The sequence below is a fragment of the Eurosta solidaginis genome, chromosome 4 (genome assembly GCF_040869045.1).
Source record: "Eurosta solidaginis isolate ZX-2024a chromosome 4, ASM4086904v1, whole genome shotgun sequence".
NCBI classification, from domain to species: domain Eukaryota; kingdom Metazoa; phylum Arthropoda; class Insecta; order Diptera; family Tephritidae; genus Eurosta; species Eurosta solidaginis.
The window spans coordinates 21,246,530-21,272,241 of record NC_090322.1 but is presented as its reverse complement, the minus strand read 5'-3'; the positions used below and the strand labels follow the sequence as shown (position 1 = coordinate 21,272,241).

General features: G+C 39.2%; 4 protein-coding genes and 1 long non-coding RNA gene across 10 annotated transcripts in view; 3 read left to right on the top strand and 2 right to left on the bottom strand.

Annotated features, from left to right (window-relative positions):
• The window catches only part of LOC137248424 (zinc finger protein 208-like), a 230,426-nt gene that overhangs the window by 100,000 nt on the left and 104,714 nt on the right, over positions 1 to 25,712 (top strand). The window contains exon 10 of the mRNA XM_067779362.1: positions 6,205 to 6,266. Coding sequence (XP_067635463.1) covers positions 6,205 to 6,266 — 62 coding nt within the window. The remainder of the gene's footprint in view (positions 1 to 6,204; positions 6,267 to 25,712) is intronic.
• Positions 1,340 to 8,356, bottom strand: LOC137249259 (uncharacterized). 3 transcript variants are annotated; one of them, XM_067780587.1, is made up of 8 exons: positions 8,322 to 8,351; positions 7,536 to 8,241; positions 7,046 to 7,479; positions 6,615 to 6,981; positions 6,424 to 6,544; positions 5,887 to 6,346; positions 4,945 to 5,817; positions 1,340 to 3,806 (listed from the first exon to the last, which is right to left on the bottom strand). In XM_067780587.1, the coding sequence occupies exons 7-8, from the start codon at positions 5,669 to 5,671 to the stop codon at positions 3,790 to 3,792; spliced, it is 744 nt and encodes a 247-aa protein (XP_067636688.1). In that variant the 5' UTR covers positions 5,672 to 5,817; positions 5,887 to 6,346; positions 6,424 to 6,544; positions 6,615 to 6,981; positions 7,046 to 7,479; positions 7,536 to 8,241; positions 8,322 to 8,351; the 3' UTR covers positions 1,340 to 3,789. The 3 variants fall into 3 exon arrangements, with proteins under 3 accessions (XP_067636688.1, XP_067636687.1, XP_067636689.1); XM_067780586.1 differs by having other exon boundaries at positions 7,536 to 8,356; XM_067780588.1 differs by having other exon boundaries at positions 5,887 to 6,342; positions 7,536 to 8,356.
• LOC137249260 (uncharacterized) lies at positions 8,547 to 9,888 on the top strand. The gene is made up of 3 exons (XM_067780589.1): positions 8,547 to 8,804; positions 8,862 to 9,031; positions 9,093 to 9,888. The coding sequence occupies exons 2-3, from the start codon at positions 8,993 to 8,995 to the stop codon at positions 9,780 to 9,782; spliced, it is 729 nt and encodes a 242-aa protein (XP_067636690.1). The 5' UTR covers positions 8,547 to 8,804; positions 8,862 to 8,992; the 3' UTR covers positions 9,783 to 9,888.
• On the bottom strand, positions 17,546 to 18,905 carry LOC137249257 (putative nuclease HARBI1). 2 transcript variants are annotated; one of them, XR_010952303.1, is made up of 4 exons: positions 18,686 to 18,905; positions 18,208 to 18,625; positions 18,008 to 18,152; positions 17,546 to 17,957 (listed from the first exon to the last, which is right to left on the bottom strand). XR_010952303.1 is itself a non-coding variant. In XM_067780584.1 (4 exons), the coding sequence occupies exons 1-4, from the start codon at positions 18,901 to 18,903 to the stop codon at positions 17,857 to 17,859; spliced, it is 876 nt and encodes a 291-aa protein (XP_067636685.1). In that variant the 5' UTR covers positions 18,904 to 18,905; the 3' UTR covers positions 17,546 to 17,856. The 2 variants fall into 2 exon arrangements, 1 of the variants encoding a protein (XP_067636685.1); XM_067780584.1 differs by having other exon boundaries at positions 18,208 to 18,643; positions 18,710 to 18,905.
• Positions 21,640 to 25,566, top strand: LOC137249265 (uncharacterized). 3 transcript variants are annotated; one of them, XR_010952309.1, is made up of 4 exons: positions 21,640 to 21,826; positions 21,886 to 22,751; positions 22,808 to 23,748; positions 23,813 to 25,566. It is a non-coding gene; the product is annotated as an uncharacterized lncRNA (long non-coding RNA). The 3 variants fall into 3 exon arrangements; XR_010952308.1 differs by having other exon boundaries at positions 21,886 to 22,059; positions 23,813 to 25,558; XR_010952307.1 differs by having other exon boundaries at positions 21,886 to 23,748.

Here is a 25,712-nt window from a genome sequence, read left to right as displayed (position 1 = left end):
ATTTCCCATAAAAAATAGCTGATCTTTTGTTTACATGCGCAATGCGCATTCACGAGTTCAAAATTGCTTCGTTCTGCGCATCTACGTCACACTTACTGCTTGAGCGAATGAAAGAAAGAGAAAAAACAAGAGCTAAAGGAAATGACGTAAAAATTGCCCGTAAAAACAGCTGATCTTTTGTTTACATGCGCAATGCGCAACCCTTCAAAAAACGCGAGCACTCCATAAATAATGTAAGGAATACTCCTTTGGGAGTATAGGAGTATTCCAAAACTAATCTGTATTCATCCAAAAAATGTGCTCCAATTAACATTACGATGTCCTAGGAGAGGAGTAGGTGATCCCACTCTCGCTTTGTTTGTGAGTAATCCATAGAGTACATACGTGAGAGTACTTTCCAAAGTACTTTCACTGTAGTACTCCATGGAGCTCCCACAGAGGATCATATGCCAAAGTACTAAAGAGGAATTGTGTCGGAAAGAATTATCGGAGTGAATTTAATTTAAAATGAAAGTAAATGAAGAGTGGCAATACAACTTTTATATTTTTTACTACGAATATTCTTATGTTATTTAGCATTTGCGTGAATAAAGAAACTAATATATCTCTATACCATTGTATGTGTACATAAAACCAAAGCGCGGTTGCTTTTATCAGAGTTGCCATAGTAAAATTTTATTATCAGTTATTTGTATGCAATATTTTACTTTTGGCAACTCTGTTCGATCGTCATCGTGTCGTGATCACGGTCGTTAAAAAAAGAGCAATGATCGGCTGATGGTGGTCCGCAAACGCATTGCAAAGGAGTATTGTTAGAGTACTCCAACATGAAGAAAATGGAACACGTAATCCAACAATTTTTGCAGGGAATCTTGTTCGGTTGATTTGTGATGCTGCTGAACATGTAATTTGGCGATTAAGTATCGGACTGAAAGTATCGATTTTTTTATCGGTACTTGTACCCTGCAAAAACGCTCCACGTCATTTGACTAGTCATTTTACGGTCATTGTGACTTTCTGCAGCGGTTATATTCATAATCACGTTTGCATGGGCGTGATGAACTTTTGGGACCAAATTTTCCGTTTCGTTCCTATTAATGTGATCGTGCATTCCGCTCCCACTTATAGGATGTGAGCATATCACTGTTCTGCTCACACACGGCACAATGCTCGTCAAATGTCGTTCATTTCTTCAGCCATTTCACTCTACATTTTCGAGTCTTTTGACAATAAAGTTTACTGCGGTTTTACCATTTATATAATCGCCATATAACTTGAATTTTACCTGCCTATTTACTTTACCTGGAGCAGCCACATGAATAAAATATCAACCAAAAAATTTAATTTTCAATATTTATTTTTAATTATAACAACCAAACATAACATATAATATAAGCATTTATCTGGTTTTGCATCTTGGAGCCTCATATGTACATGAAATTGCAACTTAAATTAATACATTTTATATAAAAAAGAAGTAAGTACTTTAATAATAACATAAAAAATATATTAATTGCTTTGAGCTATATTGCTGCAGCAGCTAACTTTATATTTGGACAATTCAGAAGTGTGTTATATTCATGTAAAATTTGAGTTGTTTCCATGGTTGTTTACTCTTTTTCAGATCAAGAATATTCAAAGGTGTCGTGGAATCCGATTGCTGTCGTAATTGATGAACTTAAAAATGTACGACTAGTGATTGAGTCAGACTTATTATTGTTTTAAATCTAATCATTCAAGCAATAATTCTGCAACCCTTAGCAGGAGTATTGATTGGTTTCAAATCTTATTCCAACAGCAATCGTATCACGACATACCTTATTATATATGTACATGAAATTGTAACTTAAATTAATACAGTTGATATAAAGAAAAGTAAGTATTTTAATAATAAATAAACTCTCTTAATTAGTTTTTGTTTTCCAATTGAAATCTTTTCTAAGCGAGCAGAAAATAATTTTAAGCTTTAAAAAAAACTCCAATTATTTGAACAATCTACAACTTAAAGCTTAGTAGAAATTCAGATTAGGTTTACTCTTTTTTCAGATCAAGAATATTCAAAGGTGTCGTGGAATCCGATTGCTGTCGTAATTGATGAACTTAAAAATGTACGACTAGTAATTGAGTCAGACTTATTATTGTTCTAAATCTAACCATTCAAGCAATAATTCTGCAACCCATAGCAAGAGTATTGATTGGTTTCAAATCTAATTCCAACAGCAATCGTATCACATCCCTTATTATATATGTATATGAAATTGCAACTTAAATGAATACTGTTGATATAAAGAAAAGCAAGTACTTTAATAATAAATAAACTCTCTTAATTGGGTTCAATTGAAATCTTTTCCTGTGCAAGCACATCGCTAACCTCTGTTGGCAAAAGATATGATTATACTGTCTTCGATAGATAGTCGGACGAGCCGCTATTCGGCGATGTAGAGATGACCGTTGTGTCGGTGGCAGCAGTTTCTAACTTTGCACCATCCGTACAGTGTGATGAATGCTTCACTGCCTTTTCCAATTGCTTGGCGCCAGCAATTTTTGCTGTTTGTAAAGCTTTACACCCCTATTATGAATTTTCATACGATAGACGATAAACGCTTGCTAGCGTATCGTAAAAAATCAGCTTTCATATTGCGATTTCCACACGCCCGATAGATGTACTATTGTGAATGACGGCAGAGTTTTGTTTACAAATTTTTGTGAATCTATACGAAACAGATAGCAAAACAAAACGTAAAAACTAACAAATCAATTGCCTTGTACGTAAAAGTGGCAAAAGTTTTTAAAAGCTGTAATAATAAAATGTTTTCTGCTACCTATGTATGTATGTTGCTTTTATATAAACTCAAATGAACAAATTGACGAAACTTGCATAAAGCCATAGAAAAAAGAAAATTGAGAGATGCTTCCAATCTTCTTGAAATAAACTCTACACTGTAAGTACTTGACATACTAAGAGTAAAAAAGTTTAATAAACAAAATAGATTTCAGAGTATGTCTTAACAGTGGTAGAAGTCAGTTTGCGCGCCCATAAAAATAGGGCATCCACCCAAATATTTTGAAGGTTTGTGCCACTTCAAGGCTTCTTGCCCAGGGTGTTGCAACAGAGTGTTGGGAATGAGGCTTTAGATGGGTCCTTTGGATTTTGTAATAATTTTATATTTACTTTTATTTAAATAGCTCCCAACATATCGTGCAAAAATTTATCAACGATAGCTAGCCTAGAAAATCGAACAGTTGATGCGATAGTTAGCGTATGGCAATACCACGATAAACGATAAACACTAACGATCGAGTTTTACACGCTAGAATTTATTTCATAATACGGTATAACAGATTGTAAGCGTTTATCGTGTATCGTATGAGTTCATATTAGGGGTGTTAGCTGTAATGCAAATATATAGATGGGTTAAAGTGGTTTTCGTATGGTATTCAACAACTCACCCTCTACCATCATCACAGCTTTCTCATCGATTTTGAATATGTGTACTGTGTCAGTATTCAGACCTAGTTCGTTTGGTGCAATATTTTCGATTTAATTATGTATACTATCCGTTAGGCAGACAATTAGGTGCGTTCGATTCATTCATATACTGTGGGTATTTGAGCCGTAGACGCAATGGCAGATATTTTGATTCTTTTTGAAGTGTAACATATATAACCAGTTGGGTTTCTCTGCTGTCACCATCACCACTAGAGAGCTATTGAAGAGACGCTCCGAGTCACGCTGTGGCCACCTTGTCACAGTTACTGATTGAGATAATGCGAAGCCATCTTTACCATCTAATAAGTAAATTGAACTGTAGAGGAAGAAACATTTTATAAAATTTAATAAAATCAAAAAATAATAGTTGTGTCAAAATGGGGTAAATTATTGTATGTTGAAGTATAGCGAAGTTTGAATAGGTTTTATTCTTCATTCTTAGAAACATGTACGAAGGTACCTGATAAGATATTAAAAATCCTCAACGTTTTTTTTTGCAATAACTTAGAAAAAACTCATATTCAAACTTCTGCTTAACTTCTACATATCAATAGCTACCTTTACCACCAGGAGTCACTATTGCTTCTACGTTTATGCTATTGTTTCCTACACCGATGAGCTTTGTAATAAAATAAACAGCTATCTCCCCATACTCTTCAGTTTTGTCGCGTCGCGAAACCTGATATTGTATCCAACCAAATCATCGGTGATCTTAAAACATGGCCGCGCCAAATGTCGACCATATGACATTACCCTACCGACTGTCTTACACCTTAAAATTTTGGTCCACCCCTGTTGAAACAGCAAGTTTCCTTGGACTCCCGTTAGAGGATATTGATGACAAGTCAGACCTATTGGATGGGGCGAAGCACTGTTACAACAACAACAACAACCAGTGCTAAAGTTGATTTTATTTTAATTACTTGCAGTTGGGGTATGCCCTCATTCTCTACTGTACTCAAAACTATCGCCTCCAAATGCCAATCCAATCAAGATGAGCTAAAAGTAACAGGCAAACATGTTATAGCAGCATGAAACCTTCAAGGCCATTCCGTCCTCTCACCCCAAAAGCTATGAGGTCGCCAGAGCTCCAGTTGTTAAAGAAACAGGATGCACCATGCTTAGGGGAAGTTGACAATTGGGTTGTAGTATCTATATATTGCGCTGGCAACCCCTTGAATCAATTTGGTATTTTAGTCGCCTCCTCCAACAGGCACACCTGCCGCGTCTATATTCTAAGCCCCCTAATGCACTTGGGATAATAGTGCTTGTTACCGGAGTGTACGCATCTATATCCGAAAAAGGACTATCTACATCGTTAACACACCCTAAAACCTTCGAGTGTCTTTATCGCTACAACATCAACATCTTTAATGAGATATGGTATGACTTCACAAGGTCTTTAAGATTATTCCAACAAATTATTATAAAAATAAAAACTCTTGCCTGCGTACCTTTAGTGCCTGTTACAACAGCTGTAGGTTTTCCATTGATAAACTTTTTAGCTGGCGAGCCACAGTTGCTTTTTGCTTTTTTCGGCGAATACGTAAATGTTTTTTCACGTTCCTGTAATGGTTTCACCACCATTTGGGTTTCATTTACGGTTGGCGATAGATTACCCAGTTTTGTTGTAGGTTCAGCGGCTTGCATATAATGCATACATTTTTTCATCATGTACTCAACTTCTTCCATGGTATCATTGACGTGCAATGATTTTTCCGTCAACTCAATTACTCCATAAGAATCATCAAAGGACGCGCTGGAAGATAGTTTTTCACAGCCATGCATATTTTTATTATCATTGGTGATAAGTTCAGTCACAGTTGCATGCTCATTTGCTGGCGGCTCTAGTGTGTTATCTAGGTTTATCAATATTATACTTTTTTCCAGTTCATGCGATTCTTCGGAGGACTCGCTTTGGGTATAATGTGAAACTTTCCTGTGTGCACTTGCGCCTGTGGTGTCATGTCCTGTTTCATAACAGCTTGTTTTCGCTGAAGTTTCACTGCCTTTTTGAGCGCTTTGAAAGCTTATGTGTGATGATACATCATCACCACCCAAAGAACTATTAGACTGATCTTCGAAATTTTCCTCTAGTATAGTAGATGGTCTGAGAAGTCTCACCATTTTCAAAGGTGAAGTTTGTAAAGTGGTATCGCCCACTATTGTGGAGTCCCACATTTTAGATGGCGCTTCAATATCTTCTAGGAGTGTTACATCAATACTTTTTAAAGGAGTTTCATTATCCAATTGATGCTGCTCCTGTACTCATAAGTCATGCAATAGACGTTGCAATGATTGTGCTTCTTCATCTATTTCTTGTAGTTCTAAAATTATATTATTAAATTTAAACCACACAATCTTATCAACTTTCAATATGTTGTATATTCACTTACCTTGTTTACAAGGGGTTTTAAAATAGTTTTCATCGGCGCTGCGCTTTTTAGCATCTTCTATAACCATATCCTTGTTCTCGCTATGTATGTACTTAAATAGTGTGCTGTCAGGATCGGATGCTGTTTTATCACACATTTTTTCCAAAGCCATAAAACTTTCATCAGACGTACGTTGCTGTTGGCATTCGAATATAGTTTCGTCACAAGATGCCTTCGTTGAAAAATTATAAGGAATCCTCTTTATAGTGTTTGCATTGTTGGATTTATTTTAATCATCCTCCATTTGAAATATTTTGTTCATTGCATTTCCGCTAACAGCAACGTTACTTTCGTGTTGATCCATATTCGCTACACGAGGAGCTGCGCGTGCTTCTGGCAAAGTTTGTAGATCCTCCTCTAAATCCAAGCTAAGCTAAAGGTTTGGCAAGATACCGGCTCTTTAGCAGGCGTTGTAGCCTTTCTAAATGTAATCGTAAATCGAGAAAAAAATTTTGAAAATATTGTTTGTATTAATTTTTAATAATAGGTATATATTACCGCATATATACCGCATTTTACTTCCGCATTTCCTTTATCTGAGATTTTGCTTTTAACAATACCCATAGGCTGTAGCGTATAGGTATCACAACCGGTGCATTGAAATATCATTGATTGTTTGCTGTGTTCATAATATAAAGATATGGTACGTAATTGGATTGTGGTAAAAGGCCAAAATGCTGTATACCAACCTCATCCTATATTTAAACTTCGCTTAACTACTATGCACACGCACAAATACGCGTATATAAACATCGGCAGAAATGCTAAAAAGTGGCTCAATATATTTTCCATAACGATTAGCGTGCGTTTCAATGCAATGCAATAGTATACGCAATCCCATCTCATGGCAGCAAAGGCACAGAACTACATTTGGCATAGCAGGCTTCAGGCGTATTGCCAGCCAGCACAGCCATATCAGTCGCAGTTACAAGTAATAAACCCCCACTCGTCAGTGATTGTATAGCGCCATCCAGAAAGCGATTCGGACAACCATAAGGATCTAGGTATATAACTTCGAAACGCTTCTCATATGAAGTTGAAAGGAACATGAGAGTCCTATTGCGAATTTTATTATTATTACAGTTAAATCCCTAGCTATTGATTCGTATATCAAACCTACATTGCATACCCTTCGCTTGGCACAATTAAATGTTCCACTCCATTGTGTCGCATATTTACGCTAATGGAATCTACTGCCACCTTAGATAGATCATTTGCAACAATTTCACGCACGCCTGCTACTTCTTTTGCATAACGTATGCTACGTCAACCTGTTGCAGCAAGCGCTTCCAATATTCGCAGTCCATCGTCGTATTTTACACCAGCCGTTTATGGTTTCTTGTCATTAGCATTGCTTTCGTTTGTATTTTGTGCATTTTTATGCGCCGCCGCTTCCCGCTCTCTTATCAACCGCTTTGAGTATACATTAAGTACTGAAATACTTAAATCACGATTAAATTCTTGTACTGGATTGTAGAATACGGCCCCTCCGGCAATAATTTCTGTAGTGCTTTCTTTGATCACACGTTCGGGTGCTTTGTCGTTCGTAGCGATCTGTTAATTCATAAAATTTAGGGCGATTTTGTTAATAACGCGAAACATATATTTACCTTATTTTCAGCTATTTCCCCAACTTCCATTTTGGCCTTAAACTGCTGTGCATCCACGTTTTTGTTATCAGCTGTTCGGTGGTGGCATACGCTGAGCTGCTGCTTTCGTTGAACAGTGAATCGTGGAAACTGTTTCAACAGACGAATATATTTAAGTATTACAGATGCATGACACTGTTTTTTTATAAATCAACGATGATAGCCAGCCTGGGGAGGTTGTTGCTGCTGCTATCGTGGCATTGCATTACCTGGTTGCTGTTGTGGTATATACCTTGGTATAACTGGATGTGGCGTCATTGCCCCACCTGGTCCAGTTGATGCGGGCCACGAACAACAACCACCACGACCTACACTGTTTGGGTTCACTTTGCTGCTGCAAATACACCCCCGTCACAATAATTAATGGAGACCATGGATAGGTATCTCAACAAGAGAGGCTATTTTATTGCACACATAGCCGTTTTTACACCGAATTTTCTAATCATTTGTTTTCAATTTTGGATAATAAATCTTAATGGTATGTATTTTGTGAGTAGATCCATATAAGCACTGTAACAAGAATTTTTTTCTTGTATGTATGTGGAAATCAAAATTTACTATTCTGCATTAGAATTGCTCACGATTATTTATACTATGCAATTACATATTTCACTTTCTTTCTTTATAAACATGCACACATTGATATGAGTTTTTTTGCTAAAACACACTTTAGTAGACCAAAAAATATTAAAGAATGCGTATATTAATTTCTGCAAAATGTAGTAAATACAGGTTGAAAAAATTAACCCAAAAATCGATTTGTCTTGCTGTCTCTGCTGAATTAGAAATGGCGGATTTTTTGCACGCAAAAATTACGTATTTTGCTATCGCTATGAAAATAATAGGTGCGAGAGAGCACGATACATTGTGGGAAAGCAAAATTTGTCAGCATGCTATTTCATTTGCACAATTTTTCATTCCAAATCGTCACCCCTGTCAAAAATTCGTGTGGCTGTGTGCGTTTTTGGTCACACGATTTTTGCAGGGTAATAATTTTTAAAGGGATTGACTCCTCAGCACGTCAAAAAATATTGATGTGTTAAAAGACGGAATCGGAAAACAACAACTTTGATATTCAGCCTTATTGTAAACTTCGCGTGAATGCAATTCCCAATGGAAAAATTCCCACATTTGTTCTGTTCTCATTGTGAGCTTCACATGTGAAAAATTTTCCACGTGAAATAGAATTTGTTCGCAAAACTGAAAGTGGGGAACAACACTCGATAAAATGTAAGGATTTTTTATTGCTTATTAAACTTAGTTAAGAATTATTTTATATCACATTAGGTCTATAAACAAAACTCAGTTGATTTTCTTGGTAAGCACTATGGCCGAAAATCCTGAAATAGGAAAGGGCTTCCAAAAAAAAAAATAAAGTGCTGGCTTTTTGGAAGAAATTGAACAATTCCCTCAGTAGCATGGGCCCACCATCAAAATCAATCTCCGGATGGAAAAAGGTGACTATCAATGCAATGTGGCTATGGAATGTGCCATAATTTATATAGCCATTGCTTACAGGTTTGGATTGATCAAAAACGATACGTACGAAACAAGGCTGTCGAAAATACCAAAAATTGGAAAAAGACCGGTGGAGGACCTTGCAAGCAACATGTTTTTTCTGTATTAGAACAGTCAATTTTGGATATAACTGCGTCAGTAGCAGCTGCGGAAGGTGTCGAAGATGGCAAGCCTTTTGGTTTGAATGCAACGAAATCAACTGGTAAGCAACGTGAAAATAACAGTAGTGATGAAGACAAGAGCTTTAGTGAGGACTCTGAAGTGGAACTTAGTTGCATGGACAATAGCTTGGACGAAAATAGCACCGAAACTGCGAGCGACACGCAAAGGGAAAGTGCTTTGCTTGCACAAAAAACCAGCCAGCAAACTCGCAAAAAAATTAACCCTTCGGAGCTATTAAACATTGAACTAGATGTTCAAAAAGAAATGAATGACAACGTCAGAAAGGGCTTGGAAATCCAGATCCATCACTATACTGAAATAGAAGGCCACTTAAAGGAATTAAACCAAGGCCTCGAAAACTTTCAAAATATTCAAAACAGTTTACTAAAGGAAACAAAACGCCACAATTCGGAAATTGAACGGCTCAGAAAAATTGAAGCTAACCGTAAACTCATACTTATAAACAGCCAAATCGAGGTTCAAAATTTGAAAATACTAGCTGCAAAGAAAAGCTTAGGCATTAATTAGAATGTTTCGAACGTTTTTGTAAAAAAAATGAATTTTATGTACTTTATTTTTTCAAATTGGTAAAGCAAGATTAACAATAAAGCCGCTTTTGAGCTAATACAAATCAGACATTTCTTTGAAGAGTGGCATTCAATTATAAAAACACTAGCCTTTACCCGCGGCCCCGTCCGCAAGGAGATAATGAAATATGTGGGCTATTCACGTTAGCCTGCTTATATAGTTATATGTTTAAACATTTTTTTTCTGTCTAATGCATTTTATTTTTGTAATTGAGTAAAAAAAAGAACTTTATGAGCTGATAACCTGATAGGATCCCAAAATGATAACGAAATTATCCAGAAAAAGCCACGAAATGACCCCCATGCTATCGCGAACGGATCCCGAAAACCATCCAGAAACGCCCCGTAAGTGTCTCCAAAAGTTCCCGAAGTAGTCCCAAAAAAACCTGAAATGACAACGACACGATTCTAGACTTATACAGAGAACCACACAGAAATGATCCCTGAAGGGTACCAAATTGATCCCGAAATAGTCCCGAAATTACCCTGACGGGCTCCCGGACGGATCTCAAAAACCATCCTGGAAGGGTTCCTAAATTATCCCGACATAGTCCAGAAAAAGCTCCGAAAAAGTTCCGAAATGACCCCGAGGGATCCACAACGGATAGCGAAAACCATAAAGAAATGATTCCGGAAGGGTCCCAAAATGATTCCGAAATAGGCCGAAAATGACCCCGATGGAATCCCGCACGGATCCAAATGTGATCCCGGAAGGGTTTCAAAACTATCCCGAAAAATTAACAAAAAATCTCAAAATGAATCTCACGGCATCCTGGACGGATCCAGAAATGATCCCAACATGGTCCCGAAATGACCCTGATGGATCCGGCAAACGATCAAGAATTGATGCCGACAGGGTCCTCAAATGATCCCGAAATAATACAGATAAAGTCATGGAATGACCCCTAAATGGTCCCCAAATGATCCCGATATAGTCCCGAAAAAGTCCCGAAATTACCCTGATGGGTTCCCGTACAGATCCCGAAATCCATCCAGAAGTGATGCCGGAAGGGTCCAAAAATGATCCCGTATTGTCCCCGAAAAAGCCCCTAAATGACCCCGACGGGATCCCGGACGGATCCCCAAAACTATCTAGAAATGATGAAGGAAGGTACCCAAAATGATTCCGAAAAAGTCGTGAAATAACCCCGACGGAATTCCGGACGGATCCCGAAAACCATCCAGAAATGATCCCGAAGAAGTCCCGAAATGTCCCTGACGGGATCTCAAACGGCCGCCTAACTGACCCCGCCGGGATCCCGGACAGATCCCGAAATCCATTCAGGAATCATTAGGGCCCAAAATGATTCTGAAATAGTTTCGGAAAAGTCCACAAATTACCCTGATGGGATCCCGGACGAATCCTGAAAACCATGCTTAAATGATCCCGAAAAAGTCCCGAAATGACCCCGACGGGATCTCGGACGGATCCCCAAAACTATCTAGTAATGATGATGGAAGGTACCCAAAATGATTCCGAAAAAGTCCTGAAATAACCCCGACCTGATTCCGGACGGATCCCGAAAACCATCCAGAAATGATGTCGAAAGGTACACCAAATGATCCCGACGGGATCCCTTACGGATCCCGAAAACCATGCAGAAATGATGGCGGAAGGGACCCAAATGATCCCGAAAGAGTCCTGAAATGACCCTGACGGGATCCCGTACGGATCCCGAAAACCATCCAGAAATGATGTCGGTAGGTACCCAAAATTATCCCGAAATAGTTCCGAAATGACCCCGTCGGGATCCCGGAAACTATTCAGAACTGATGCCGGAAAGGTCCTCAAATGATCCCGTATTAGTCGAGAAAAAGTGCCGAAATGACCCCGACGGGGTCCCTTACGGATCCCGAAAACCATCCAGAAATGAAGCCGAAAGGTACACCAAATGATCCCGAAATAGTCCCGAAATGACCCCAACGGGATCCCGGACTTATCCCGAAAATTATCCAGAAATAATGTCGGAAAGGTCCTCAAATGATCCCTTAATAGTCCCGAAATCACCCTGAAGGGATTCCCGACGGATCCGGGAAACTATCCAGAAATGACGCCGGAAAGTTTCCCAAATGATCCCCAAATAGTGCCGAAATTGCCCTGACGGGATCCCGGACGGATCCCGAAAACCATCCAGAAATGAAGGCGAAAGGGCCCCAAATGATCCCGTATTAGTGGCGAAAAAGTCCTGAAATGACCCCGACGGGATGCCGGACGAATTTCGAAAACCATCCAGAAATGATGTCGAAAGGAAACCCAAATGATCCCGAAAATGTCCCGAAATGACCCCGACGGGATCCCGAACGTATACCGAAAACAATCCAGAAATGATGCCGGAAAGGTCTTCAAATGATCCCTTAATAGTCCCGAAATGACCCTGAAGGGATCCCCGACGGATCCCGGAAACTATCCAGAAATGATGCCGGAAAGGTTCCCAAATGATCCCTAAATAGTGCCGAAATGACCATTACGGGATCTCGGACCGATCCCAAAAACCATCCAGAAATGATGGCGAAACGGCCCCCAAACGTTCCCGTATTAGTGGCGAAAACGTCCTGAAATGACCCCGACGGGATCCCGGGCGAATCTCGAAAACCATCCAGAAATGATGCCGGAAGGGAACCCAAATTATCCCGAAAAAGTCCCGAAATGACGCCGACGGGATCCCGGTCGGATCCCGAAAACCATCCAGAAATGATGCCGAAAGGGTCCCCAAATGATCCCGTATTAGTCGAGAAAAAGTCCCGAAATGACCCCGACCGGATCCCGGACTGATCCAGAAAACCATCTAGAAATGATGCCGGAAGGTACCCTAAATGATCCCGAAAAAGTCCTGAAATGACCCCGACGAATCCCGAAAACCATCGAGAAATGATGCCGGTAGGTACCCCAAATGATCCCGAAATAGTCCCGAAATGACCCCGTCCGGATCCCGGACGGATCCCGAAAACTCTCCAGAAATGATGCCGTAAGGGTCCCCAAATGATCCCGTATTAGTCGAGAAAAAGTTCCGGAAAGACCCGACGGGATCCCGGACGGATCCCGAAAACCATCCAGAAATTATGCCGGAAGAGCCCCCAAATGATCCCGTATTAGTCGAGAAAAAGTCCCGAAATGACCCCGACGGGATCCAAGACGAATCCCAAAAACCATCCAGAAATGATGCCGGTAGGTATCCCAAATGATCCCGAAATAGTCCCGAAATGTCCTCGTCGGCATCCTGGACGGATCCCGAAAATTATCCAGAAATGATGCCGGAAAGGTCCCCAAATGATCCCCTAATAGTCCCGCAATTACCCTGATAGGATCTCGGACGGATCCCGAAAACCATCCGGAAATGATGCCGAAAGGGTTCCGAAATGATCCCGTATTAGTCGCGAAAAAGTCCCGAAATGATCCCGACGGGATCCCGGACGGATCCCGAAAACCATCCAGAAATGATGCCGGAAGAGCCCCCAAACCATCCCGAAATGACCCCGTCCGGATCTCGGACGGATCCCTAAAACTATCCAGAAATGATGCCGAAAGGGTCCCCAAATGATCCCGTATTAGTCGAGAAAAAGTCCCGGAATGACCCCGACGGGATCCCGGACGGATCCCGAAAACCATCCAGAAATTATGCCGGAAGAGCCCCCAAATGATCCTGAAAAAGTCCCCAAATGACCCCGACATACTCCAGAGAAAGTTCCGAAATTGCTCCGAGGGGATCCACGACGGATCGCGAAAACCATACAGAAATGATCTCGGAAGGGTCCCCAAATGATCCCAAAATGGTCCCGAAATGACCCTGATGGATCCGGCAAACCATCAAGAAATTATGCCGGAAGGGTCCCCAAATGATCCCGAAATAAGACAGAAAAAGTCACGAAACGACCCCTAGAGGATCCCCAAATGATCCCGTATTAGCCCCGAAAAGGTCCCGAAATAACCCCGATAGGATCCCGGACAAATCCCGAAAACCATCCAGAAATGATGCCGGAAGGGATCCCAAATGATTCCGAAAAAGTCCCGCAATGATTCCGACGGGATCCCGAACGGATACCGAAAATCATCCAGAAGTGATGCCGGAAAGGTCCTCAAATGATCACCTAATAGTTCCGAAATGACCCGTAAGGGATCCTAAACGGATCCCATAAACCATCCAGAAATGATCCCGATATAGTCCCGAAGAAGTCCGGAAATGACCCTAACGAGATCTCGAACGCATCCCTAAATGACCCTGACGGGATACCGGACAGATCCCGAAATCCATCCAGAAATGATCTTGGGAGGGACCCCAAATGATTCCGAAAAAGTCCGGCAATGATTCCGACGGGATCCTGAACGGATACCGAAAACCATCCAGAAGTGATGCCGGAAAGGTCTTCAAATGATCACCTAATAGTCCCAAAATGACCCTGACGGCATCCCGGACTGATCCTGAAATCCATCCAGAAATGATCTTGGGAAGGTCCCAAAATGATCCCGAAATAGTCTCGGAAAAGTCCAGAAATTACCCTGACGGGTTCCCGGACGAATCCTGAAAACCATCCTTAAATGATCCCGAAAAAGTCCCGAAATGACCCTGACGGGACCCCCAAATGATCCCGTATTAGTCGAGAAAAAGTCCCGAAATGACCCCGACGGGATGCCGGACGAATCCCAAAACCCATCCAGAAATGATGCCGGAAGGGACCCCAAATGATCCCGAAAAAGTCCCGCAATTATTCCGACGGGATCCTGAACGGATACCGAAAACCGTGCAGAAGTGATGCCGGAAAGGTCCTCAAATGATCACCTAATAGTCCCAAAATTACCCTGACGGCATCCCGGACAGATCCCGAAATCCATCCAGAAATGATCTTGGGAGGGTCCCAAAATGATCCCGAAATAGTCTCGGAAAAGTCCAGAAATTACCCTGACGCGTTCCCGGACGAATCCTGAAAGCCATCCTTAAATGATCCCGAAAAAGTCCCGAAGTGACCCTGACGGGATCCCGAACGGATTCCGAAAACTATCCAGAAATGATGCCGGAAAGGTCCTCAAATAATCCCCTAATAGTCCCGAAATGACCGTGACAGAATCCCGAACGGATCCCGACATCTATGCAGAAATGATGCCGAAAGGGTCCCCAAATGATCCCGTATTAGTCGAGAAAAAGTCCCGAAATGACCCCGACGGGATCCCGGACGAATCCCAAAAACCATCCCAAATGATCCCGAAATAGTTCCGAAATGACCTCGTCGGCATCCCGGACGGATCCCGAAAATTATCCAGAAATGATGCCGGAAAGGTCCCCAAATGATCCCCTAATAGTCACGAAATTACCCTGATGGGATTCCGGACGGATCCCGAAAACCATCCAGAAATGATGCCGAAAGGGTTCCCAAATGATCCCGTATTAGTCGCGAAAAAGTCCCGAAATGACCCCGACGGGATCCCGGACGGATTCCGAAAACCAGCCAGAAATGATGCCAAAAGGGTTCCCAAATGTTCCCGTATTAGTCGCGAAAAAGTCCCGAAATGAACCCGACGGGATCCCGGACGGATCCCGAAAACCATCCAGAAATGATGCCGGAAGAGCCCCCAAATGATCCCGAAAAAGTCCCCAAATTACCCCGACGAGATCCGGGACGGATCCCGAAAACCATCCAGAAATGTTGCCGGAAGAGCCCCCAAATGATCCCGAAAAAGTCCCCAAATGACCCCGACGAGATCCCGGACGGATCCCGAAAACCATCGAGAATTGATGCCGAAAGGGTTCCCAAATGATCCCGTATTAGTCGCGAAAAAGTCCCGAAATGACCCCGACGGGATCCCGGACGGATCCCGAAAACCATCCAGAAATGATGCCGGAAGAGCCCCCGAATGATCCCGAAAAAGTCCCCAAATGACCCCGACGAGATTCCGGACGGATCCCGAAAACCATTCAGAAATGATGCCGGAAGAGCCCCCAAATGATCCCGAAAAAGTCCCCAAATTACCCTGACGAGATCCCGGACGGATCCCGAAAACCATCCAGAAATGTTGCCGAAAGGGTCCCCAAAAAGTCGCGAAAAAGTCCCGAAATGACCCCGACGGGATGACGGACGAATCCCGAAGATCATCCAGAAATGATGCCTAAAGGGACTCAAAATAACCCCGAAAAAGTCCCGTAATGATCCCGGAAACCATCAAGAATTTATCTCTCGAAGGTACGCAAATGATCCCGAAAGTACCCCGACGGGATACCGGACGGATTCCGAAAACCATCCAGAAATGATGCCGGAAGGGTCCCCAAATGATTCCGGAATAGTCCCGAAAATGTCTCAAAATAACCCCGACGGGATCCCAGATGGATCCCGAACACTATACAGAAATGATCCCGGAAGGGTCCCAAAATGATCCCGAAATAGTCCCGAAAACGCCCCGAAATTACCCCGGCGGGATCCCGGAACGATCCCGAAAACCATCCAGAAATGATCCTGGAAGGGCCTCGATATAACCCTTATGGGATTACAAATAAGGTGAAGCTAATTATAAAACCATGTTAATAAGGCAGCAGGCGCATTGGAGCGAATGAAAAGTTACATAGAAACATACAGGTAAAGCTAATAAAAGCGTGCTAATAAAAACAATTGAAGGAGGGCGGATGGCGGGTGTAGAAGGAGAGGACTACTGATCGTTCCTCCAAAATTGTCTAGATCTCGATCTGTATGTGCCAGATACCAAAAACTATTGATTTAGGAGAAAATTTATATTGAGTTACAACAATTTATAGATTTTACACCAGAGAGGGGACCACGCCCCTTTTGAAAAATATATAGCTAGTAGATCCTCCTAGAATATTGGCTATATGTGTGCAAAATTTCATCCAAATCGGTCCAGCCGTTCTTGCGTTATTGAGTCACAAAGACAAACGTCTGGACAAACATCCAAACATCTTAACATCCAAACTTTGCCATTTATAATATATATATTAGATATAAGATTAGATGTTAATAAGTCAGCAGGCGCATTGGAGCGAATGAAAAGTTACATAGAAACATACAGGTAAAGCTAATAAAAGCGTGCTAATAAAAACAATTGAAGGAGGGCGGATGGCGGGTGTAGAAGGAGAGGACTACTGATCGTTCCTCCAAAATTGTCTAGATCTCCATCTGTATGTGCCAGATACCAAAAACTATTGATTTAGGAGAAAATGTATATTGAGTTACAACAATTTATAGATTTTACACCAGAGGGGAAGATAAAGGGGGGGGGGGGGGGCGGCGGAGTGTTTCACTGCTTACTTTGCAAGCCCTCGACTTAATTGACCCCTTGAGTCTGTGATATTGGTGAAGGCCAGTATACGTAAAGTTATAATGTGTAAAAATTATTAAAAAGTAATTGCTCGAAGGGGTCTTGGGACCCCCACCCCTCTCTCCATGTTCGAAAAAAATTTCGCTAGTAGACTATTGTCTGTGTCCCAAATTTCATCAAAATCCGTGTAGCCATTCTGGCGTGATTCAGTCGCAAAGACGAAAAAATATAATAATTAAATTATAACTGTTCCTAAGGGGCGGGGACCACGCCCCTTTTGAAAAATATATAGCTAGTAGATCCTTCTAGAATATTGGCTATATGTGTGCAAAATTTCATCCAAATCGGTCCAGCCGTTCTTGCGTTATTGAGTCACAAAGACAAACGTCTGGACAAACATCCAAACATCTTAACATCCAAACTTTGCCATTTATAATATAATATTAGATAAAAACATTTTGTCATAAATTTACATAATGCAATTGCCTATATTTGCTCTAATATGCTTAGCCTCATTGAGGTATGATGAATGCGATTCAGATTCTTCAAACTGCACGTGTTCAGAAATTTCCGGTTGAGCTCTATTTGAAATAAAAGGTGTGTCATCGCACCGATACTTTAAGCATATATTGTGCAACACGCAACGGGCATTAGTAATTTGAGCTGCTTTCTTAGGCGAATAATGTAGCTCCCTGGCTCCTAGTACACACCTCCATCTATTTTTTAAGACGCCATTGGTCCTTTCCACAATGTTACGTCAACGTGCATGAGCCTCATTAAATTTGCTTTCTGTGGAGCCCTCTTCCGCTGATCTGTGTGGTGTTAGCAACCAAGGCTCCAGTGGATATCCAGTGTCGCCTATGAACAAAATTTGATTTTGGGACTTACAGATTTCATTAAAATTTTACCTAGCAGCCAAACATTTCTAGTGCCTAGCAAGTAATCCTGCTCCATTGAAAGCCTCAATTCACTTGTATTCCAAATTAATGAGTCATGGCAGGCTCCAGCGTGTGTAGCATCGACGTATCTTATTGCCATTTTGTTATCACATACCTGCAGATAAAATTATTAACATGCGTAAAAGCATACACAAATTTTACCAATCTACCAGCAAAACATTCATACTATAGTAACCCTTTCTGTTATAATATAAGTGATTATTATTCCTAGGGCCTATAATTCTAACGTGTGTGCCATCTATGCAGCCAATAATGCCTGGGATATTAAATTGTTGATGAAAGTCCAAAGCAATTTCACGCATTTCGTCTTTAGTAGGCCATTTTATCCACTGATTGCAAAGGCACTCCTCAAAAACATTCAATACTTCCGACAAGACGTGGCTAAAACTTGACTGCGATAAGCCAACATCCACTTGCCTCACTACTCGTTTTTGGCATGCTCCTTCACCAAAAAATTTTAGAGCAGGTGAAAGCTTTACGACTGTGTCTATTGCAAAACGTTTACGTGCCACTGGCAGACCACTGTGCAATACATCCAACAAATATTTGAACGCCGGCTTATTTATTCTATAGAATTGGTGAAAGCTATGTATAAATAGTTAAAACGCGATTATTTATTTGGTTTACCAGTATAATTATTTGCATGTTCACCTTGCATTGGGTAATTCAAGGCGATTACACTTGTCGCGTAATATCCTCGTGGACACTCGTTCAACCAATTGCTGACTGGTATTAGTTTCTTCTTCAATTAAACAAAGGCGCAAGTAAGCACTAATCATTACAATTTTAATATTTAACGCAAACACAACAGCAATTTTTTCTGCAAAAATTTGTAAACAAAACATGAGTGATGTTCACAATAGCATATTCGAAATTCGAATATGAGGATTGTTTCACATGAAATTAACGATACGAATTTTTTGTTCATGGGAAATAAAAAATTCATGGGATTGATTTATTCACATGAAGTTTACAATAAGGCTGATTATTGTAAACACATAGGGCGGACTTACATCGAATTCTTGCCGCATTGCTTCGCTTTGATTCTTTGACAGCGCCACGAAGGCGGACTAGTGCCGGATTTACTTAGAACGCTTTGTGCGTCGCTTCGCCATACTGAAAAGTTCAATAAATGGCGGCGCGTATATCTTGCCATCCAAAGTTTCCGAATTGTTAAGCAATGCTTAAAGTAAGAAATTCTTAATTTATGGCGCTTTCGAAGTGAATCGACGCGGTACGGAGTACAAAGACCTCTAGCTCGATTGGTCGATTTCAAGCGAAGGAAGCGGAAATGTATTTCATTGTTGTCTTGTAGCACTGAGAAGTGTCAAAGCGCAGCAAAGCAACCAAAGATCTCTTTACAACCTACATAATTTGTGTAGTCAGATACATTGTGAATGATGTGAATGATCTTTCACAATGTTCAGATATACCCTTCAAAAAACGCGAATACTCCATAAATAGTGTAAGGCATACTCCTTTAGGAGTGTTCCAAAACGAATCTGTATTCATACAAAAAATGTGCTCCAATTAACATTGCGATGCCCTAGGAGAGGTGTAGCTGATCCCATTCTCGCTTTGTTTGTGAGTATTCCATAGAGTACATACATGAGAGTACTTTCCAAAGTACTTTCACTTTAGTACTCCATGGCGCATCCACAGAGGATCATATGCCAAAGTGCTAAAGGGGATTTGTGTCGGAAAGACTAATCGAACTGAATTTAATTTAAAATGAAAGTAAATGAAGAGGGGCAATACAGCTTTTATATTTAATACTACGATATATTCTTGTTATTTAGTATTTGCGTGAATAAAGAAACTAATATTTCTCTATACATACTATAGTATGTATACATAAAACCAGTGCCCTACAAGACAGGTACCCGTTACCTAATCGATTACTTAATCGTTACCAATAACTTGGTCACCAATTATCGTCTTAATGACTTTTACATTGCTGTCGGGAAAAAGGTAACGCATGCGCTCTCTCAAAATAGTGTACGTGTGACTCGCTTTCTCGCTCTTACCTTTTGTGTTTTCGCCATTCCTTCTCGCTCGATGTTATTTACATTTTTAAGTTACTTCATTAGGCATGTTTTCGTTATCGCTAACCAAAACATATGCAACAACAACAACACGGGTACCTGGCCTATCGGTTACCCATACCGGTTACCTTCTGTCAATTCGCTTTTTATATGAATGAAACGCGTCCTTTTTGTTTAAATAATATTTAATTCATAAATAATACATGTTTAAAATAGTTTTTACAGTTAAAATCATGTCCTATTATTCTAGTAATTTTTACATATGTGCATTTTTATATTCATAAACTATAGAAATACATTAACGTCTATTCATAGGCGTGCACTTTCCGAAACCTTGTTTTGAAGTTCTTATTTTTCATGCGGTGGTGGTGTTGCTCACCATCAGTTTCCAGAGTCATATTAGTTTGGTAGGTATAGTAAGATCAGACGTAGCGGAATATAGGCAGCATGTCAGGAGCATCACCAGAATCCAAATAAGCATTGTAATTCATTTCGTCATTATAAATAACTTGTAGATGCCCCATAGGTGTAACCATACTCTGAGAATTTTTCCGTTCAGATCTTGTAGTGTACAATGAGCAAACTTTTCATAAACATGCACACGTAAACTTGTATTTGTTCTAAATTCTTCACCACATTCGAAACATAGAAAAGATGTTCTTTCATCCATTGTTTTCTCTTGTTCCTGTGTTTGCGTAGGTACCATTGTGATGCAAGTTCTTGATTATGGACACACAGTTAATTCTAGACTTTTCGTTGTTACATCAATTGTTTCAGCGTGTTGTGCATGTAAATTAAAATTCATACTTGAATGTGTTTTAGTCTTCCAATGGCATAATTTACATTTTAAATAATGACTATTGGGCATATGAGAAATCTCATGGTCCAATAATTTGTTGAAGCTTGGTGTAGCTGTTTGAAAATCCCACAACTTTTAAATTGTAAATGTTCTAGCTTCTCTAGACGATGCATAAAGCAGAATGGCGTTGGCTATCTTCACCTGGTATATATTGATATTCGGGCGAATAAACAAATGGACCACTTATAATTGCACACCTAATGTGCATTCGCATATATATGTTGCATATGTGAAACATATAACGATGTACCAGTGGCTTTTTATGCAGCTGACGCTGGATGAAGCATTGGATTTTGTGTTGCAAGGTAGGCGACATATGTTGCTGTTGATGGATGCGCATATTGCGAATATGTTGGTGGTTCACTAGTCATTAATTGATTAGAAATTTCAACTTGTTGCGATTCTTGTTTTTGCTGGCTGCTGATGTGGTGTTAACGTCTGTTGTACAAAATTTATTGTTGGTGTTGTTATGGTGCTTACATAACCTTTTGACTCTAAAGTAAAAACCAAAACAGAATATTAGAATCAGTGTTTATGAATACCATGTTTAAAATCCAAATTAAACTTCCTTAACCCTAACGCCATAGTCGTAACCATACCCATATCCATAACCATCTCTATTGTGATCGATTAATGGTGCGATAACCGTAAACAGCTGACCATTGCTGTCACGAGCTGCGAATGTTTTGTTTATAAAAAGTGATTGTGCAAAGTGATTGCAAAATTTGGTAATTTTTAATCAAAATAAAGTAAAAGAAACATTTTTAATAGTATTTTTATTAATATTGCAACAAATTGGGTGCATATCTACATAGTGAAACAATTAGGTGGTGAATAAAGCCCCATATCTACACGTATCTCAATGTGAGCTGTTCACATATTACAAGTTAAACAAATTAATAAGGATTTCGGTATTCTTACAGATTTAATTAAATATAGCACTACATATAGGTGAAGATTTATATATATTTGAGTGCAAGGACGTGAACTTAACAGTAATTATCTTCAAATAAAACACGGAAACTGACACACAAAACCTTTTGGTGCTTAGAACCGGCTGCCGTGGGAAGTGCATTAATACTCTGTCGTTATATTTGGTAGGGTCTGTTAGGGATTGACGGTTGACCATATATACCAAAACCAGCAAAGCGGTTGCATATCCTGAGGTGCTCTTACCTTTTGGTCTGTTGGTCGACCAATTGCTTGATCTCGGCATTGAGAGCAATGATTTTTGGTAAAAGTCTAGTTGAGGGGTCGACTGCTAATACGCTACCAAAAATTTCGAGTGAGGTGTCAAAAGACGCGTATTAATCTCGAGAACAATAATCCGAAGGCGGAAAAGAAAAATTGTATCTCTGTCCGGAGATATTTGCAGTTGAAGATGGCGATTTCCATGTGTTTGTTGTTGTGTTTGTACACACAAGAAAAATTGTGCATCACCGTGGCGGTAGCCACGGTTATACCACACACCCGGACTTGGCATGGCGTAGCCCAGGGTTATTTTTTATAAGCGTGGCCGAAGACCGCCAACGCAGAAAGGTGTTCTGCGCAAAATAATATGGATCCCACCCCCGGTTTCGGAGGTACCCGCGGGTCTTTTTTCGGTTTTTCGTTAATATCTTTTGAACGAGTTAATATTTTTTCCGCCTTCGGATTATTAATACTGATGTCAAGACGCGTCGTTTGACACCTCTCTCGATATTTTTGGTAGCGTATTAGCAGTCGACCCCTCAACTAGACTATTACCTAATTTTCTTGGTGTGGAAGAACGTTTATCCATTACACTTCAGTAAAAAATTTTCAGATATTAGCATCGTATATTGTATTAATTAGTATGATTTTTAGGTACTTGGCACATGGTATTCCTTTCAAAAAATAGCTTTGAGCCACAAAATTGGAAAGAGCACTGTGAGGATGATTGTGTTGGAGACTTGCGAGGCTATGTGGAAAACGCTTTCCCCAATATATTTAAGTGAACCCACAGAGCAGCAATAAAAAGATATAACAACTGACTTTCCCAAAAGTGGAATATGCCAAATCGTGTAGGTGCTATTGATGGAAATCACGTTGCTATAAAATGCCCTCCGAAGTCAGGATCACTGTTTTTCAATTATAAAAAGTTTTTCAGCATCGTCTTGTTGGCAGCATGCGATGCTAAATACCAGTTTACCGCTGTAAGCGTAGGAGCTTATGGAAGTCAAAGAGATGGAGGCATTTTTCATGCATTAAGGTTTGGAGAAGATCTGTTGGAAAATCGATTACCACTTCCACCAGATACTCCTCTTCCATTATCGCCACAACCCTTTCCGCATTTCTTCGTTGGAGATTGTGCATTTCGCTTAAAAAACAATCTAATGAAACCATATCCGGGAAAGAATACGACAAGGTAACAGCGAGTTTTTAATCACAGACTGTCGCGGGCCCGCCGCGTTATAGAAAACGCATTTGGAATTTTGACTGCGCGATGGAGAGTATTGAAAGCCAAAATGGAGTTTTATCCTGAAAATGCAGAAAAAATCGTTTCGCATGTTTAGTGCTGCATAATTTCATTATGTTCCACGATACTAGTCGGTGGTATTGCCCAGAAAACGACACTTGCGGAGAAGGGGCGGGTGCAGAATGGAGGAACGAACTAAGAACTTGTGGAGGTCCGCTGCGGGCAGTACACTCATTTCGAAGAAGGGGCCGAAATAGTACATACGAGTATTGGGAATACCTTACCAACTACTTTATGACCGATGGTGCAGTAGCATTTCAAAATCACATCGAGTAATATATTTCAGGAGGTAAGAACGCAACTTATATACACTTGTCTAGAAGTTATTTCACATTTTGACTACCTCCTTATAGATCATTTCGGCGGAAGGCGATACACAACAAAACAAAGCAACAACAATTGCTGCTGCACAAACACAATGCTGCTACAAAATCACAAGCTTCTCAAATTATTTTAACATAGAATAATATAATTTATTTCATTTTTTTCTGTATACATACAGTAAAGAACGATATTGAAACAATACTTCATATATTTTTAAAACATATATTATGGTTTTTTATATATAAAGTTAGTTCAAATAATTTCACTAAATAAAAAATTGGTAAAAATTGCAATTCTGCTTCGTGTATATTTAATAGAGCATAATATAATACCACAAAGTTTGTATTTTGCAATCTTATTATATTTATGCACTTTAGTGTTTACGCATATTAATATTTAGTATAAAATGGAAAGTGCAAAATTCAATTTAAATATTTTGCCGGAAAACGAAAAATTGAATTCAAAATTTTGAAGGAAAATGAAAAAAATTTCTGCACTTTCATAAATACGCAAATTTAGTTCATATAAATAACTTTAAAAACCCGTCACGAACTTTGAAACTTTTTGAGCAGAACTTTTAAAAAATCTCTTGTATGCAACTTTGTTTCTTATTCAATTTTGTTATAATAATGTGCAAGTTAGAAAGTGTTAAATTTTCATCCCCTAATGCATGAACAAAAATTTACGTTTGAGCTATTACTAACCAATGGGCAACAAAGCTGCATACTCAAAGATTACCTAAAAATCAATTCTGGCAATGTGTAAACTTTTAAACTTTTATATACGTATTAGATTTTTGTTATAGATTATGCTATATTTTAAATGAATATCAATAATAACATATACAGCTGTGAATACGACAATAGCAGTCTGAATTATAAATGCTATTTTTTCCTTTTATTTATTTTCGTTAATTTTAGAAATAACTTCAATGAATTGTATAACCAAACACATGCAAACTAATTTCGAAAACATTTTCGGGAAAATGCGAAAATTCGAAAGGTGTTAAAAAATCTTCATGCAAATTTCATTAAAGTTTTCAGAATTTTTTTTAGTATGAACTTTTGTAATCCAATCAATTTTAGTAGGTCTCTCAAAAATCGCATTAATTTTTGCCAATTTTTTTTTAAAGAGTGTTTTAGATTTCCTTCCATATAAATATTTACTCTTTGTTTGGAACCAAATCTAAAACACTATTAAAAAAACATTGGGAAAAATCAATGCGATTTTTGAGAGACTTCAAACATGCACTTTGTTATACTAAAATTGATTGGACTACAAAACTTCATACTAAAGAAAAATCTGAAAACTCTAAATAAAAGTTTGAAATTTGCATGAAGATTTTTTAACACATTTCGAATTTTCGCGTTTTCCCGAAAATGTTTGCGAAATAAATTTACATTTGTTTGGTTATACAATTCATTGAAGCTATTTCTACCATTAACGAAAATAAATAAAAGGAGAAAATAACTGATAAATACATCAGTGATTTTCACTGCTGTTTTAGTGCTCGCAACTGTACATCAATATATGTTACGAATAAAACTATTTTCACTATTAATATGCGCAGGTGTTTACATATCTACTATTATAAAAATTTAAGTTATGTGTGTTTCTTTGTTACATTATCACAATTCAATAGTCACCATATTTTTTTATACTCGAATTAACGTATTATTATATTAGGATAGGTCAACTTTCATGTTACATGCAACACAACATATAATATATTAATAAATAAAGAAATTAATGTATCACAATTCGATTTTCAATCTACATTTTGTACTTTCTTAGGAATTTCAAATATATCTACATACAAAAATTATTGCAACATTTTATCAGTTATTTGTTTCTTTTATTTAATTTTATTAATTTTAGAAAAAATTTGAATGTATTGTATAACGAAAACTATGTAAACCAATTTCAAAA

Coding starts and splice junctions, on each gene's coding strand:
- LOC137249257 (XM_067780584.1), bottom strand. CDS start 18,903: ATGTTTTGTTTACAAATTTTTGCAGAAAAAATTGCTGTTGTGTTTGCG. Junction 18,153..18,207: donor ATAGTATGAATGTTTTGCTG/GTAGATTGGTAA, acceptor TTTTATCTGCAG/GTATGTGATAACAAAATGGC. Junction 17,958..18,007: donor TAGAAATGTTTGGCTGCTAG/GTAAAATTTTAA, acceptor TTTTGTTCATAG/GCGACACTGGATATCCACTG.
- LOC137249260 (XM_067780589.1), top strand. CDS start 8,993: ATGGGCCCACCATCAAAATCAATCTCCGGATGGAAAAAG. Junction 9,032..9,092: donor CAATCTCCGGATGGAAAAAG/GTGACTATCAAT, acceptor CATTGCTTACAG/GTTTGGATTGATCAAAAACG.
- LOC137249259 (XM_067780586.1), bottom strand. CDS start 5,671: ATGTGGGACTCCACAATAGTGGGCGATACCACTTTACAAACTTCACCT.